We start from the raw sequence: 16696 nt of genomic DNA, 5'->3' as shown, positions 1-16696 counted from the left end.
GAGGATGGATTGTCATGTTGCAGATCGGAGGGCATGCATGCAACGCCGACCTGCTGCGGCTTTGATGCATCCGGTTCCAACTGCTGCAGAGATGGCTGCTGTAGTTGTTGCTGCTTCCACCCCTCAGGAGACTGACACGTAGCTGCATCTTCTGCGCTGCTCAAAGGGGAGGGGCCCCCAACAGCTGCTGCAACATACACCAGAAAACCCTGGAGGAAAGCCCGGTGTATACACTCTGGAGTTGCAGTACTTGCAACGCCATCGGCAGCAGCAGCAGCAGAAGCAGCAACGACAGTAGCAGCAGCAGAAGCAGCAACGTCAGCAGCAGAAGCAGAAGCAGCAACGTCAGTAGCAGCAGAAGCAGAAGCAGCAACGTCAGTAGCAGCAGAAGCAGAAGCAGCAACGTCAGTAGCAGCAGAAGCAGAAGCAGCAACGTCAGTAGCAGCAGAAGCAACGTCAGTAGCAGAAGCAGCAACGTCAGCAGCAGCAGCAGAAGCAGCAACGTCAGTAGCAGAAGCAGCAGAAGCAGCAACGTCAGTAGCAGAAGCAGAAGCAGAAACGTCAGTAGCAGCAACAGAAGCAGCAACGTCAGCTGCAGCAGCAGAAGCAGCAACGTCAGTAGCAGAAGCAGAAGCAGCAACGTCATTAGCAGAAGCAGAAGCAGGCATGAACTGCACCTGTTACAGGAGTGACTTGCGAAGACAAGGAGTCCGCTGTATCTCCGTTTGTTTGTGCTGAACGCAGAACAACCAGCCGACATATGTAGACAAAGAGCCAGCTGCAGCAGCGCCAGCTGCACGAAACAAAGCAACTCTGCAGCGCAAGCAGCAGCATGATGTGGGGAAGAAGGAACTCACGGGTTTGGTTATGTGGCGGCTCAGTGGAGGCGAAAGAAATAGAATCTTCCAACAGCATGGTTCTTAGCTGAAAACACAGGGTTCAAATGCAGCAGCAGCAGCAAGTCTGACAGGAGCCTCCTCTAAGTCAATGAGGCAAAGGCTGATAATCCGCATCCGTTGCCTCCCAAAAGAGCAGTCAAAAACAACAGTAAACAAAGCCATTACTTACAGCCTCTGAGCCTCCTTCTTCGATAGTCTGCAGGATATCTGCCTCGAGGAGATCCTGTACCTTCAAGTAGGAGGATCCAGGCACTTGACGGCAGTAGAACTCGGATAGCACAGATTCAGCCTGCATCCGCCAGTGCAGAAAAGCAAGCAGCTAGCTGCCTCGCTTGCAAGATGAACGTTACCTCAGCCAACGTACTATGCCCATAAGTAAAGGCAGTTCGAGAGCAAGCGAGCCACGTATTTATTACGTTCAAACAACATACTATGCCCATAAATAAAGGCAGTTCGAGAGCAAGCGAGCCGCGTATTTATTACGTTCAAACAACATACTGTGCCCATAAAATATAGACAGTTCGAGAGCAAGCGAGCCGCGTATTTATTACGTTCAAACAACATACTATGCCCATAAAATATAGACAGTTCGAGAGCAAGCGAGCCGCGTATTTATTACGTTCAAACAGCATACTATGCCCATAAACATAGGCAGTTCGAGAGCAAGAGAGCCGCGTATTTACTATGTTCAAACAACATACTATGCCCATAAATATAGACAGTTCGAGAGCAAGCGAGCCACGTATTTATTACGTTCAAACAACACACTATGCCCATAAATAAAGGCAGTTCGAGAGCAAGCGAGCCACGTATTTATTACGTTCAAACAACATACTATGCCCATAAATATAGACAGTTCGAGAGCAAGCGAGCCGCCTGTCTGTCGAATGCAAGATCCAAGAGCCTAGAAAACTCTGCCCTTTTATAGTGCCGCATCAAGACCACACCTACAATTCCATGTGTAGCTACAAGTACTGCTACAGCTCATGCTGTATAGTCGGAGAGGTGTGGAAACAGCCGTTATGCCTTGCGCCATTAGCGATAATAGAATTTTCCCCCTTACACCAAGCGCTATGGCTGACTAGCTAGCTAGCTAACCAACTCTGTGGCGTGTGACGCCCCTTACTTGCTTAGCTAATTCCAACTTTGGGAATGCTTCAGGCCGTTCGAAAGGAAAAGCTGGCAGCTGCACTGCCGTCTGCATGCACAATGACACGTCGCAAAATCGCAAGCCTCATGGTTCCGGACGGGAGAGGAGAGGAGGAGGGAGAGGGGCTGGAGGAGACACGGAGGAAAGCCTCTTTCGCCAAAGCAAGCGCAGGATAAGCACAAGATCTTTTCCCCGCAAACAAAGCACAGCACGCTCAGCAAACTGTGCTACTTTCCCAAAGGCAAGAATTACTCGTTTCTGCTCGACGCCTTCTTTGTTTGTCTTGGAGGAAGTCTTTGTGTCGGTATGCGTTGCAGCAGCAGCAGCAGCAGCAGTCGCCTCTGCCGCGTCAGTTCGTGCCTCTCTCCAAGCCTTCACGACGTCTTCGATAGCGGAGGGGCAGTACGTGCGAGCAAAGAGAGCAGCCTCGGGAGCTCTACCCGCCGTCAGTAGCAGCTTCACACAATCACCTAGCTGATGCGTGAGCAGGAAGCACACGAAGGCGATTTGCTGCTGTCGCGCTGCAGCTGCTGCTTCACCGAGCTGGCGAAGATGCTCCACATCGCCGCTGCTGCTGTACATCAACAGCAGGCTAGGATAGTCCTTGCACTCCTGAAGGCAAGGCACAGACAACGATGTATACACTCCTCTCTCGCGGCTGCTGCTGCTGCAGCATGAACTTTGTCATCACACAGTTCTGCAGGGGGAGAAGGAGAGGGGAGAAAGGAAGGGGGAAAGGAAGGGGTAGAAAGGAGGGGGGGAGAAAGGAAGGGAGAAAGGAGGAGGTGGACAGGAGAAAGAAGGAGAAATAAGGAGACAGGAGGGGAGAAAGGAGAAGGAGAGGAGAAAGAAGGAGAAAGGAGGGAGAAAAAAAGGAGGAGAAAGAAGGAGAAGGAGAGGAAGAAAAGGAGGAGAAAGAAGGAGAAAGGAGAGGAAAGAAAAGGAGGAGAAAGAAGGAGAAAGGAGAGGGAAAAACAAGGAGAAAGGAGAGGAAAGAAAAGGAGGAGAAAGAAGGAGAAGAAGAGGAAAAAAAGGAGGAGAAAGAAGGATAAAGGAGAGGAAAAAACGGAGGAGAAAGAAGGAGACAGGAGGAAAGAAACGAGAAGAAGGAGAGGGAAAAAGGAGAAGGAAGGAGAAGGAGAGGAGAAAGAAGGAGACAGGAGGGGAGAAAGGAGGAGAGGGGAAAGAAGAAGAAAGGAGAGGGAAAAAATGGAGGAGAATGAAGGAGAAAGGAGGGAGAAAAAGGAGGAGAAGGGGAAGAAAAAAAGCAGGAGAAAGAAGGAGAAGGAGGGGAGAAAGGAGAAGGAGAAGAAAAAAACGGAGGAGAAAGAAGGAGAAGCAGAGGAAAAAGAGGAGGAAAAAAGGATAGGAAAAAAAGGAGAGGAAAAAAAGGAGAAGGAATGGAGAAGGGGCTTCGACGAAGGTGATGCCGCGCAAGGAAGGACGGTTTTCTTTTATGCTGACGAGTGCAAATACTCTCGGAAGAACTCAAAGGGAAGTGAGATGTGTTTGGTATGGACGTCTGCCTACCCAGAAGGCTGCTGCAGCGAGAGAAAAATATCCTTTCTGCAAGGCTGCATCGCCAACGGCAGCCCATCGCTGTCTCTGCACTGCGGGAGCGCTGGTGCTGCTCCGAATCAACTCAGCACACTGCGAGAGCAGCAGCAGTTTCCACAGGATCGCAAGGGAGAGTTGCATGTGTGGAAAGTTAAAGACCGCATGCAAGTGCACAGCCAGCTGCAGGGTAAAGGCGAGCCTTCCTTCACTTGCAGCACGCGTCAACCGCAAAAAACAGGAGACAGCAGATGGAAGGAGTCACTCACCAGAGAGAGGGCTCCAATAGCAAGCGCTAGCTCGAAGCGGAGTTGTTCATCCCGAGCAACTTCCAAAGCCTCTTCGGCGTAGCTGCAGCAGCAGCAGCAGCAGCAGCAACAAAAACATTTGAAAAACCGAAGCTCGATGCATGCCACCGCGTTGCAGCAGTCAAGCAACAAAAAACACGCACAAGACGACCTTCTAAGGAACGAGTAGCAAAACACACATCCACACACATGCATACATACACACACATACACATATATACATACAGTACACATATACAGTACAAATACATACACACATAGCACACACATACATACATACATACACACATAGCACACACATACATACATACACATGGCAGCAGGGCGTTAGAAGCGGAGGATAGCAATTGATACATACGAGACGATGCGTGCTGCATGGGAAAGCATGAAAGCCTTGTGCGAACTGAGCTGGGGATGAAGAAATTCGTTTCTGTCGATTTCTTTCGTCCACTCCACCACGCGAGAAAGAGAGATCCAACGTAAACGCACGGGGGAGCTGGCAGGGGAGAAAAAGGGGTAGCTACACTTTGCCAGCTACATGGAAAATAGAACAAGACTCTTCTCCCTACCCGTGAGCTTGCAGCGCTCTAGCCGCTTCGTCATATGCTTCAACGGGAAGCTGAGGAAATATTGCCTTGGCACTCTCCAAGTCGCCTCTGGCTACTGCCACCTGATCATGCATGCAAGCCATATCCCTTCTTCCCCACACTTAATCCTAAATTGTAGAGCGCTGTCTACATGCGTATCACGTGGAAATGCAAGTGTGAGACTGTCCTTAGAAACTCGTGCAACGGCGGCAGCAGCAGCTTCTCTGCTGAGGAGACCTCTTCGCTCCATCTTTTTCTCTAGGCACGAAAGAGGCTTCCCTCCTCCCTCCTTTCTCGCCCCCTCCTTGAGAATGCAATTGGAGTTTGCGTTGCTGCGTCTCTTGCGGATGATGCGTTGACTTGCCTGATACTGAATGGAGGCTTGGTTCAGAGAGTAGACGTAGAGGGCGTGGCTTGGGCTGATAAGGAAAATCCTATTTTGCTCGGGAATGACGGCAAGAATTCGCAACTCGCGAGCTTCCAGCGTGTGCAAAGTTTGGATGCGGCACCCGCAGTAACAGCGCAGACGGCAGTTGCGCGTGATATACAAAAAGCAGTCTGAGAGCCAAAGGCCGCTGCTGACGCTTTCGTTCGCCTGAAAAATAAAAAAGGAAGAGCAACGCATGCAAAAGCTTCATTAATTCAGCCCTCATAGCTTGAGAACCGGGAAGAGACGCGTTAAAGGCTAGATTTCCAAGTAGGTAAGCTGTCGCTTACCTACTTGGACATAGATGTATATGTGTAGGTATGTACATACATGTATGTATATATATATATGCATGTATATATATATATATATGTATATATATACATGCCCACACACATATTCGAATCGATATCTACTTCCCTCATGGCCCCTCTCCCCGGTGATGACTTGATCTCCCGCTGCACAGTTCTCGATTTGAACACGCGGATAAGGTGTTACCTGATGAACAAGCTCGAAAGCAATTGGAATGCCGCCTTCCTCCTCAAGGGCTTGTGCGGTGTTTGCTGCCATCACTGCAAACTTGTCATGGCGCAGAATATACAGACGGTCCAACCCTGCAGCAGTCACAAACGCAACCCGACACGGACGGCAGCAATTGCGGCAGTCCAGAGGCAGCGACACAGCGTGAGTAGAAGATGCACATGCACATGCACATGCAGCTGTATCTGCTGCATGTGCATGTGCATGCGCATGTGCCCCGAAGCTGCAACAAAGCACGAAAAGCCTGAATTCTTTGGACTTCTCCCCCCGCGCATAAAAGCAGACCGACAGAAAGATACGACTGACAAGGCGCGTGACACGCGTGTCTGCATCAAAGGGCTCCAAGTGTCAAGACGAAAGTATTCTAAAAAAGACTCATGGAGGAGCTTGAGGTCTTGTTGCAAGGGGCCGTAGAGAGAGCGCATGAGATAGGGAAGCGGAAGAAGCGATTTGATGGCAAGAAGACGGAGGGTGGCTGGAGAGTAGCAGCGCGAAGAAGGAGGACATGCCCCTCTTCTGGTGCACTGTCTTCTGTACCATGTGTCAAGAATTATTCTTTTGCTTGAATTTACAGCTGACCTGCAGAGCTGGCCGTTGCGCTTCCCGCAAGAGAGTCGCGCGCAACTATGGCTACGTGCATCCCGTTAGGTGCCCAATACACGGCAGTAGGAAACACCTCGATCTTCCGTATAAGCCTGAGAAGATAGCAAGCGCATTCTCCCGAGTTCGAATGCATAGGACGGCAATTCAAGTGCTGCAAGCATACCTGACGATCTTCAGTCCGCATGGGGTAGTAAGCGCAGATTGCACACAGACGAGCGCTTAGGCCTCCCTTCCCTCGGAGATACATGTGCCCCACACATACGCCTTTGGCTTCATTCGACATGCAAAAGAGTTCAACAACGCACTGTCAATTTACCTGTAGCTAGTCCAGTCGTAGAAGGAAATTGAGTCGTCACTGCGCAGCCCTAACAGGAAGCCCCCAAACAGCTCCTCAACTGCAAACGGCGGTGTGAAGTTGTATGCCTGAAGCACAAATCTGAAAACGGAGCAAGCGCTCTATATGCCCTGTTGCACTCAGAAGCTGGCATTTCTAATCAGCATTTGCATGCATGGAGGCCAGCGCCTCCCCGCTAAAAAAAAAATATTTTTGCGGATAAACGCCGGTCCCTTCGAGCGACTCGCCTTCCACCCGTGTCTGGCGGGGTGCTTGCGATCATCACAACTGACCTCTTCAAAGTTGCAATAGATCTTGACCCTGTTCCCCTTTTCGAGGACGGCATAATGATTCTCCAACGACCAACAGAAAGCCTCACAAGGCCCAAACGCTTTGCTTCGCAACGCCTGGACACATGCATGCACAGAACAAAACATGAAATGTACACCTCTGGATGATGCAGAAAAATACACGCAAAAAGATGCATGCAGAAAAAGACATGCAGAAAAATACATGCAGAAGCATACATGCAGAAAAATACATGCAGAAAAATACGGAGGAAAAAATACATGCAGAAAAATACATGCAGAAAAATACATGCAGAAACATACATGCAGAAAAATACATGCAGAAACATACATGCAGAAACATACATGCAGAAACATACATGCATGGCCGGCAAGTTTTGAAAACAGATGCATCATACATGTACATACATATAGATGCAGACACCCATAAGGACAAACATGCAGGAAGTTGCACCCGTTGCATACGGATCTAACGACAAGCATCGTGCAGTCGTGCAAATGCATCCTGTCGGAGCATCATGCATGCGAAAAAATGCTTGCAGCAGGCAGCTAAGCTCAGTAATTGGCGACTCTCTGAGGGCTTGAGAAGGGCATATCGAAGAGGCCCCCAAATGCACCGCGGAAAGCCTCTTAATGCAGCAGCAGAAACAACAACACCAAAGCAGCAGCAAGCCTGTATCGAAGCAGCATCAATACACCAAAGTAGCAGCAAGCCTGTATCGAAGCAGCATCGATACAGCAAAGCAGCAGCACGCCTGTATCGAAGCAGCATCGATACAGCAAAGCAGCATCAAGCCTGTATCGAAGCAGCATCAATACACCAAAGCAGCAGCAATACAACAGAGCAGCAGCAAGCCTGTATCAAAGCAGCATCGATACAGCAAAGCAGCATCAAGCCTGTATCGAAGCAGCATCAATACACCAGAGCAGCATCAAGCCTGTATCGAAGCAGCATCAATACACCAAAGCAGCAGCAATACACCAAAGCAGCATCAAGCCTGTATCGAAGCAACATCAATACAGCAAAGCAGCATCAAGCCTGTATCGAAGCAGCATCAATACACCAGAGCAGCATCAAGCCTGTATCGAAGCAGCATCGATACACCAGAGCAGCCTCGAGCCAGTACCTGCGCCGTGTAAATGACGTATTCCCCGTCGCCTATGACTGCGAGAAATCTGCCGTTTGGGTGATGCGAGAGACTTTGTGGAAAGATGTCTGCAGAAAGATTGCACATGGCGCCTCCGGTATGCATGAATCCTTGGGGCAAGGAAGGCATTGATATCGAAAGAGTCGCTTATAGAAAGAAACGATGTTCCCGAAGAGGGAGTGAGCGAGCGAGCGAGCGCTCGCAATTTTGTGTGGGGCTGTGTTGTGTCTCTCTTTGGAAGGAAGCCTTGAGTCTCGGAGTCAGTATGTTGATCGAAATTCGAGGGAAACGCCGTAAAGGGAGAATCCTAACCTGAGTTTCCAATCTCTTTTGCCGGGCACTGCACCTTCTCTCCGTCAGCAAAAGGTTCATCTAAAAGCTTTAAATTGAGCTGCAGCAGCTCAAATCCTCGCGCCACGACTGCCTTGCCCCCGTGCGAGGAGACCACGGCTCCGTCCTTGCCCATCTGCAGCGCATGTGCATGTGCATGTGCATGTGCATGTGCATGTGCATGTGCATATGCACCCCCTGAATATGGATGTTTAGGGCTGCCGTCGCCCGTGCTGTGTGTATATACAGCGAAAGGGGGCTGCTCTGCATGCATACGCGTAGTTCGCGCGGCTACCCGCAACGGCGGCAGCACGGCAAAGTGTATGCGCGCATTTCGCAGTTTAACAGCTCCAAAAGAAGGAGGAGCATCGGAGGAATCGTGGAGAAAAGAACGTTAAAAAGCGCCTTCACGAGGGGCTGGATGAGCGGGCGCGCATGCACGGGGGAGACGTTTTTATTCGAGACAAACAAGGGCAGAAATACAGTGCCCCGACTCTCACTAGGTGTATGTGTACGTGTATGTGTACGTGTATGTGTATGTGTACGTGTACGTGTACGTGTACGTGTATGTGTATGTGTACGTGTATGTGTGTGTGTGTCTCTGTCTGGCATGCATTCGCTGAGTCGCACATACCTTGAGCACCAAGGTGCCTGCATCGCTGCCAACAGCAACAACAAGACCTCCTAGACCACCCTCTGCTGCTCCTCCAGGAGGTCTTGCAGAGAGAGTCCAAATGCGATCAAGAGCAAGATCCATGCCTGCTTCTTCCTTGTACGTCAAGGAATGCCAGACACAGAGCTTCCCGTCTTCTCCACCAGAAAACATCACAGGCAACGCATGCGGCCCCCCGCAAGGGTACAGCACTGCACACACATTTTTGCTGTGTCCCCGCAACACCTACCGCCACAGAACGCATGCACATGCAGCTCCAAAATATCGAAACTGTGCTCCCCAGTGGGGAGACAGAGAGAGATACAGAGGGCAAGGAGAGAGAGGGATACAGAGAGCAAAGAGAGAGAGAGATACAGAGAGTAAAGAGATATACGTATATACATATATATATATATATAAAGAGAGAGAGGGAAGGGGAGAGAGATAAAGAGTAAAGAGAGATACAGAGACAGAGAGTAGAGAAAGAGAGAGATACAGAGAGTAGAGAAACAGAGAGATACACAGAGCAAAGAGAGAGAGAGATACAGAGAGTAAAGAGATATACATATATATAGAGAGAGAGAGAGAGTAAAGAGAGAGAGGGAGGGGGAGAGAGATAAGGAGTAAAGAGAGATACAGAGACAGAGAGTAGAGAAACAGAGAGAAACAGAGGGATACAGAGAGTAAAGAGACAGAGTACTAGTGAGAGAGTGGAGAGAGCGAGAGATGAAGAGTAAAGCAAGAGAAATAAACGACCCCTTGCAGACGAGGAGGTGGGGGTTCCTGGAAACACCCCGCCACGTGCTCTGTCACAGAGAATGCGGGAAGAAGACTCCTAACGAAGGGAAACAAAGAGAGGGCGCCGAGACGCTCAGAGAAAGCAAAACGAATTGCAAAGCACCTGAATACACTGCTTCGTCTGATAGTCCCACACGCGAACTGTTGCATCATCAGCTCCCGAAACTAAGTATGGCCTTTCTCCCCTATCACGCAAAGAAACGCAATAACCGGAAAATCCTTATTTGGCATATTTTCTAGCACGCCTGCCAGCATCTTGGGAGAATTTGAGGCCCTTCCTTCCGTTTCCTCCTTCTCTCCCTCTGCCTGCTCGAGGAGTTGCATTAAAGACACAGCGTGCGAGAGCGCTATCCAGGGTAGAGAGAGACGCAGACGCTGACGCGCGGCTACGGGGTTTGCTGTAGGTACTACAGCACTGAGGCTAGGTGCTCTGGAAAGAAATCGCGCTCACGAGGTTGAGTATGCAATCGCATTCACACCCCGCTCATGGCCTAAGAGGGAGAAATGAGCATTCGTGACCACTGCAGTGCTGCTGCCGCCCCCCCCCGAGGAAGCCTTTCCAGCTCCCACCACTGATCCAATCCCCCACACGCGAATGGATCTATAAACAACACCGCCACACACACACATACACACATACACATTCACAGCCTGCTCCTGCTCCTGTCCTCCTCATCATAATCCTACGCTAGAAGAAAAAACAACACCTGCCTCGCCATCAAACTGTACGCTGCACTCTGCTGCTGCGTGCGAAGTGTGCGCTGACTCCGCTGGTGGCGGAACCCCTCTCTGTCTAACACGGGAGAAGGGGATTTCCATGTCATTTGGGGGATGCAAAGAAGCAGCTCTCAGCTAACCGGTCTAGAGAGCACGAGGCAAAGAGTGTGAGATCTCTTGGACTCCATGCCGTTTGCATGACATAATGCGCATGCCCTTCGAAGGAGCAGAGGCGACTCCAGTTCTCGTCTACATCCCACAGCTTTATCTGAGGAGTCATACATGGTGAGCCTGGAAGCATTCAAGGGTACGACGAAGCAGCATTCCGCCTCCAATCCCTTCCCCCTTCCCTGTCCATCCCTGTCTCATCAGCCCCTTCGCAAGCACAGAGCCTCATTCGCTCTCCACAAGAGAAGACGCTGGTGCATCTTATCCCCCCTTCCTTCCCCCCTGGTGTCGTATCCCCCCCTTCCACGCAGAAGCCTCACTGTCATGTCATCGCTGCTAGACAAAGCAAGACCTTTCGACGGATGGACAGCGAGGTGGCGAATGTAATCCTTGTGCGCATTCGGTAATTCGTGCAGCTTCTCTTGGGTGTTCAGTGAGAAACAGCGGATCGTGCAGTCGTCTCCTGCGCAAGCTACCCAGTCTCGCCGAGGAATAAATGCCGCCGTCCGCAGCGGCAACGGCGAGGCATCCAACTCTGCAAGAAGCTGCAAGGAGGAATAATTGTACACCTTCAAGTGGCCGTCGTAAAGTGCACACACCAGCAAAGGCTCTGAGGGATGCAGATCAACGCCCTTCACACGCTCGGAACGAGCAAAAAAATGACGTGTCAAACGCGATCCCAGTGCCATTCTCCTCGCTGGATACAGAGAGCAGCCTCACACACGGGTGGAGAGCACACAGCCAAATGCTGCTGTTGATGTTGGTCTTGCTGTTGCCGCTGATCTAGATCGTGCTGTTGCCGCAACTCCTAGTCGGGACTGAATGTATACTGCCGGTCCTACGGTGTACTGTGAGACGGCGGAGTGGTGCCGCATCCACTCTTCGGCACCACCAACTCGCTGAGGGGGCGGATGGACGCGTTTATTGGAGTTTGTTCCGCCCACCCCAAAGAGAGAGAGAGAGAGAGAGAGCCTGTTGCGTTGACACACAGGTGGCGTTGCAGCTTTCCGTGTGGCCGCTGAATTACCGCTGCGCTAACTCCTGCGCCAGCCGCAAAGGCATCTCTCAGCTCGTGCTATTTCTGTGGCAGCAACGCGCTGCGGGCTCATTGAGGTGTATAGACAGCCACAGAAATCCGGCAGGTGTGTCTGCTGCAGCGACCGTGTCCTCACTCGCGGGTTGCAGCAGCAATCATAGCAGCAAGAGCAGGAGCAGCGACAACTGCAGTTGCGGCTTTTCACGTGTTATGGGAAAGGAGAACATGAAAAGAAATCAGGTGTCTGTCATCGAATGACTGTTGCTGCGAAGGGACTTGCAGCAGCAGCTGCTGCTGCTGCCGCTCGTCCAAGGACCCTTGTGCCGTGGCGGTTGCTGCTACGCTTATTCAGCGCAGACTGAGATATTCCGCGAAGTTGAGATACACCACAAATCAAAGTACTCGCCAAGACATCCCCTGATGCGGCTGTGGCGACTACTGGGGGAGGCGCGTATGGCAGCAGCAGCAGCTGCTGCTGCTGCTACTGCTGTCCATGGCGTGCCGCTGCAGCAGTAGCAGCAACTCTCTTGCAGCAAGCAGCACCCCTGTCTGTCTGCAGAAGCTCTTTCTTTTGTTAAGGGCTGGAGGATTCGAGCTTGCTTTTAAACACTTCGCCGTTTAGGCCCTTCTGTTATTCTTTCTACCCGCGGAAGCCCGCTGTATAGACAGAGTATCTGGCTGCCGGCAGCCGAGTCGGCAGCAGCAGCAGCGTGAACAGCAGCAAAAACTGAGTTAAAATACCACTTTGAACTGCAGCGTCCGCCTCTTCCTTGTGTCTATGCCTCAACAGTCGTGCTGCAGTAACACACTGTTCGGACCTTGCACTATCGCCTCTAGCAACACCGTAGCACCGTCAGTTTTGCAGCAGCTGCTGCAAAAACCGTCTCTGATTCGAGCCTTCCGGCCCCATAAAACCACTCGCACACGCAGCAACACCCTTCAGCGGCAGCGTCGGATTTCTTTGCAGGATGGCAACACCAGCAGCAGGGACGGGAGCACTCGAAGACTCCCACGTGGAGGGAAGCGGCTCAGCGTTCGGGAGTTTGTTCGACGCATGCCTTAAAGCCTTCCTGCAGGAGCACTCTTCGTTAGGCTGGGGCGGTGACTGTTTTACCGGCAGCGATGAACCCTTTCAGCCACCCCAGGAGCTTCTCTCGCAGCTGCAAGAGGAGACAGGATTCTCCCTTAGCAGCGTCGCAGACATCAGCACCAGCAGCAGCACCCCCACCTCCGGAGAATCACAAGCGGCGGGGGGAAGATGGAGCTTGGACCTGTACCGTTGCTTCCTCCTACTATACAAGGTGTATGGCCACTTGCGCCTCATATCGTTGAACGAATCGGCAGCCGAGATTTCCACGCCCCTCCTAAGGCAAGTGTTTCGTCGCACTCTTCTACTGCATGCTGCGCGCTGTCACTCTCGAGCTTTCCCCGCCAGTCTGATGTCTCAGCGGCTCTACAAGGAGGCCAGTGCTGCCGTCGGCTGCTCGCTTCCACAGAGAACCGTCTTAGCTCTCACTCACGCGTACCCCCGAACAGAGCTTCACTCGCATCATCGAGACAGCGAGACGCCGCAATTCCATGCAGTCAGAGAAGCACCCGGCTCAGATGCCTGATCTGACAGCTCGATGCATGCATTGACGTAAATGAACTTCTTGGCGCGCAGGTTCCTCCTGCTGCCTCACTGCATGGGTATCATGGCGCTAGAACGGCCTGAACAGATACCAGACCGCCTGCCTCGTCTGCGCGAGTCTCAAGTAAGCTCCCTCGTTACTCTTCGGAGCAGAAAAAATTCAAAGACAAAAACTCCAGGATCTCTGACTACCACGCTCTCACAGAGGCTGCTCCTCACGTGGGGTGCGCTTTCGAGTGTAGCACAAGCAGGCTCTGCGATACACTGACAGCTCGCACGTGCCTCTCGTTTTGCCGATCTGTTCGTGCTTCTAAAGTCATAGCGGAAATTCACACGCAGCAGGCCCTGCTCTCTCCGCAATTCGTCCACATATATATGCATATATCTCTGTGCAGTTCGTCTACATATATATATACGTGTTTGTATATATCTCTGCGCAGTTCGTCTACATATATATATATACGTGTTTGTATATATATATATCTCTGCGCGGTTCGTCTATATATATATATATACGTGTTTGTATATATCTCTGCGCAGTTCGTCTACATATATATATATATACGTGTTTGTATATATATATGTATATATCTCTGCGCAGTTCGTCTACATATATAATATATGTACATCTATATGCATAGACAAGTTTTTTTGTGGTGTGTCTTTGGTCGCTGCTACAGATGTACCTGTTGGAATATTTGCAGTCTTTGGAGTCCGCTGAGCTGCTTGGGAAAGATGAGTGTAATCGTCTCGAATGTCTTCTGGATGCAGTTGCCGACCCTAGCAAGCCGCCAGCCTCATCGACTAAGAACTTGGATCCTGCCACGTGCAGGCAGGTATCTGGTGTCTGTGTTGCTGCTGCTGCTCTGCGTGTGAAACCAGGCAAACGAGCGTGTAAAGCTTGCATTCTATGGGCCGTTTCTTGTCTTCGGATGTGCCACTCCTCAGAACAAAGCTGATCGAGGCAGCCCGGGAGGAAAAACAGCTGACCACAGCCATCAAAGTGCGTGCAGAAGAGCAATGACAGAAGCGGTCGACACAGAGCAGAGGCAGCAGCCACTGAGGGAGCGATGGGAGTCTGCGAAAGACTGAAGTGCTCTTGTCGCTTGGGAAAATTGCAGACGGGAGAAGTGCCGAGCCGCCTCTCCCTTTCCAGTAGCACTGCTGCAAACTCTAGCGCTCTGGAGTTTCCGTTTTTGCTGCTCCCCACAGGCGATGCTCTCTCAGAAGGCATCGAGAGAAGCGTCGTGGGATTCTGAAGAGGAGCGACGTCTGTCGCTTTCTCTTTTGCAGTTGTAAGGCGCTGAGGGGTCTGGTGCTGTCTGCTTGCTTCCCTGCCTTGCTGTTCTTTTCGCCTCCCTGCACTGCTGCAGGGGTGGGCTCTTGCAGCTGCAGCACACACGTCGGCGCTGCCTGTGCTGCGCGCGAACACTGTCGCTGCAGGTGTGCCAAGGAGAGCTTCAAGCAGCTGGATTTCATCAAACAGGTGCGATGATGGCTATCTTACAGTTCGACAACTCGGGATAAACAGGATGTGGTGGACTCGCGCTCGAGCGCAAACAGACTTTGCGGCTTTTACCTGGCCAGAGTTTGCAGCCACACGCAGCACCGCCTCAAAAGTCTTGACGCGTCGCATGCTGCTGCTTCAGGAGACGCCTTTGCTGATGATGCGGCTTTCACACGACAGGACGGCTGCTGCCTCGCGCTGCTGTGAGCTCCTTGCAGTGTCGCTCCCAGCTTCAAGCTCCACGACTTGAGGTTGGCACCCCGTGATTTAGGGTGCAAGCCTTCAAGGCTTTTCGGCGCATTCACAGAAGAAACTGTATTTGTTTGCGGTGTCTTTCAGCGGCAGCAGCACCAGCACCTAAAGAAGCAGAGGCCACCCAGACGAGAACAAAACCCTGGATTCAAACTTTTGTAAGCTCTATTTCCCCTCATCGCTGAGCCTACACTTCTCGGCGGCTCAATTTAAGACGCTGCCCCTTAAAGTCTTTTTCTTCCGTACAGGGTATCCCGTCTCGGGGATCCTTTCGCTCCCTACTTTGCTGCTAAACCCCAGGAGCCGTCCACGAGCACTGAAAAGCGAGGCAGGTGCTGCTGTCTCAGCTTTTCAGCCGCTACACCTTTCCCAATACCCCCAGTAGTCTCCCCTTATGCTCTTAGACGCATACTTCTGCGAATGATTCTGCCTCAGCGCAGCCGAGAGGACGTCCGCAACTTCTTGCGCTCCCGTGCATTCCAGCCTGCACACAGTCAGGAGAAACCACCACCTCTCCGCCTCTTTCCCCATTGGCTCCTTTTTTCTGCTTTATCTTGCTTCCTGCTGCATCGCCCCCGCGGCTGTTGCCGCTACGTCTGTCGCTGCTGCTAGAACTCAAGCCGCTTGCCTACTGCTTCTGTACTGGGCGTGTCACCGTGGCCGCATGCATGCAGCTAGCTGCGCGTTTTCAGCCAGAAAACGTAGCAAAACTGTTCGAAGAAGCCGTCGGCTCCCCACAGGATGCGTAGGACTGCGTGTGCCGCTGTTGATTGCGTTGTGCTCCGATGTCTCCTTAGACCTTCCGACAATGAGTCTTGCAGAATGTGCCGATATTGAGATGGAAACGGAAACGTGAGTCTGCCGACTGGATTCTACGCACATTCTGCCATCTGGCCTGGCTGGGTGGCAGAAAGGGGGTGTTTTCCATTCGGATTTCTGTGTAGCGCGTTGGCTCCAGACATACATATATATATATATATATATAGGCGCTAGACAAGGCCTCAGCAAGGCAGCTAACAGGGCAGTTGTGAGGCTTTTTGCTCTTCAGGAAAAAAATAGGGGCTGCCAAACCGAAGGTAGTCGTGGAGTTTCCGACGGGGGAGGCTTGGCAAGCGGTGAGGCTGCCTATATCACGTGACTTACTATAAACAGCTCGCAGATCCTTGTGCATGCGGATGCAAGCGGTAGCTGAGTTGTACTGCGTGTGCGGCCCCTGTGTAAATGACTTCATCGGTGCCCACTACCCTTTTGCTGAAAAGGCTGCTTTTGTTGGCTGTCGCGCAGGCGAAGGAAGAGAAGGAAATGGAGGCTAGGAAATGGGATGACTGGAAGGTCAGCCCCCAGTATCCGGCTACCACTGTGCTGCTCGGACATACTGCTGCTGCTACTGCTGCTGCTGCTAATGCCCTGTTTTTGTGCTGTTGGTACACCCCAGCTGCTGCTGCCTTTGTTACTTCAGGACGAGCATCCTAAGGGATCTGGCAACAAGATGTGCAATAGGGGATAAAGCACAGAAATATTTCTGTGCATTATAGAGCTCTTGTCAGGTCACAAGCACTGTAAGCAGCGTGGTTATATCCAGTGTTGCTGTGTGTACTACCACAGTGCGAATTACCCTCTCCTCAAGAGATTAGACACTACCACAACTCGGTAAACCTTTAGCAACAACTGCTAGTGTCTGGTATCAAGGAGTGAGTTGCTGCGCCCAGACACGCAAGGCATTTCAAATGTTTCACCACTCCGTATTT

At 51.5% G+C, this 16696-nt stretch overlaps 2 protein-coding genes across 2 annotated transcripts; one reads left to right on the top strand and one right to left on the bottom strand.

Annotated features, from left to right (window-relative positions):
* Positions 1-1035: 1035 nt before the first annotated feature.
* On the bottom strand, positions 1036-11212 carry LOC34618123 (coatomer subunit beta'-1). Its single transcript, XM_026335895.1, has 18 exons — positions 10844-11212; positions 10496-10623; positions 10090-10239; positions 9742-9823; positions 8823-9086; positions 8171-8324; positions 7838-7926; positions 6696-6809; positions 6385-6491; positions 6084-6160; positions 5424-5539; positions 4863-5093; positions 4481-4581; positions 3873-3954; positions 3580-3786; positions 2257-2661; positions 2026-2097; positions 1036-1188 (listed from the first exon to the last, which is right to left on the bottom strand). The coding sequence occupies exons 1-18, from the start codon at positions 11210-11212 to the stop codon at positions 1036-1038; spliced, it is 2901 nt and encodes a 966-aa protein (XP_026191680.1).
* A 1315-nt stretch (positions 11213-12527) lies between these two features.
* Positions 12528-16455, top strand: LOC34618122 (immunoglobulin-binding protein 1). The gene is made up of 12 exons (XM_026335894.1): positions 12528-12928; positions 13223-13313; positions 13870-14021; positions 14138-14192; positions 14402-14484; positions 14633-14675; positions 14839-14891; positions 15389-15441; positions 15746-15800; positions 15997-16063; positions 16233-16280; positions 16408-16455. The coding sequence occupies exons 1-12, from the start codon at positions 12528-12530 to the stop codon at positions 16453-16455; spliced, it is 1149 nt and encodes a 382-aa protein (XP_026191679.1).
* Positions 16456-16696: the final 241 nt, after the last annotated feature.

This window comes from Cyclospora cayetanensis, unplaced genomic scaffold (assembly GCF_002999335.1).
Source record: "Cyclospora cayetanensis isolate NF1_C8 unplaced genomic scaffold, CcayRef3 CcayRef3_contig_84, whole genome shotgun sequence".
Lineage (NCBI taxonomy): Eukaryota > Apicomplexa > Conoidasida > Eucoccidiorida > Eimeriidae > Cyclospora > Cyclospora cayetanensis.
Note: the sequence above shows the minus strand (reverse complement) of the source record. Positions and strands in the feature narration are given on the sequence as shown.

What these genes read in the sequence shown, in the direction of transcription:
- LOC34618122 (XM_026335894.1), top strand. Translation starts at nt 12,528, where the DNA reads ATGGCAACACCAGCAGCAGGGACGGGAGCACTCGAAGACTCCCACGTG. An exon ending in ATTTCCACGCCCCTCCTAAG is followed by an intron (nt 12,929 to 13,222) that starts GCAAGTGTTTCG and finishes CTTGGCGCGCAG; the next exon opens with GTTCCTCCTGCTGCCTCACT. An exon ending in TTGGATCCTGCCACGTGCAG is followed by an intron (nt 14,022 to 14,137) that starts GCAGGTATCTGG and finishes GCCACTCCTCAG; the next exon opens with AACAAAGCTGATCGAGGCAG.
- LOC34618123 (XM_026335895.1), bottom strand. Translation starts at nt 11,212, where the DNA reads ATGGCACTGGGATCGCGTTTGACACGTCATTTTTTTGCTCGTTCCGAG. An exon ending in AGACGAAGCAGTGTATTCAG is followed by an intron (nt 9,087 to 9,741) that starts GTGCTTTGCAAT and finishes CTGTGGCGGTAG; the next exon opens with GTGTTGCGGGGACACAGCAA. An exon ending in CTTTCGAGCTTGTTCATCAG is followed by an intron (nt 5,094 to 5,423) that starts GTAACACCTTAT and finishes TTTATTTTTCAG; the next exon opens with GCGAACGAAAGCGTCAGCAG.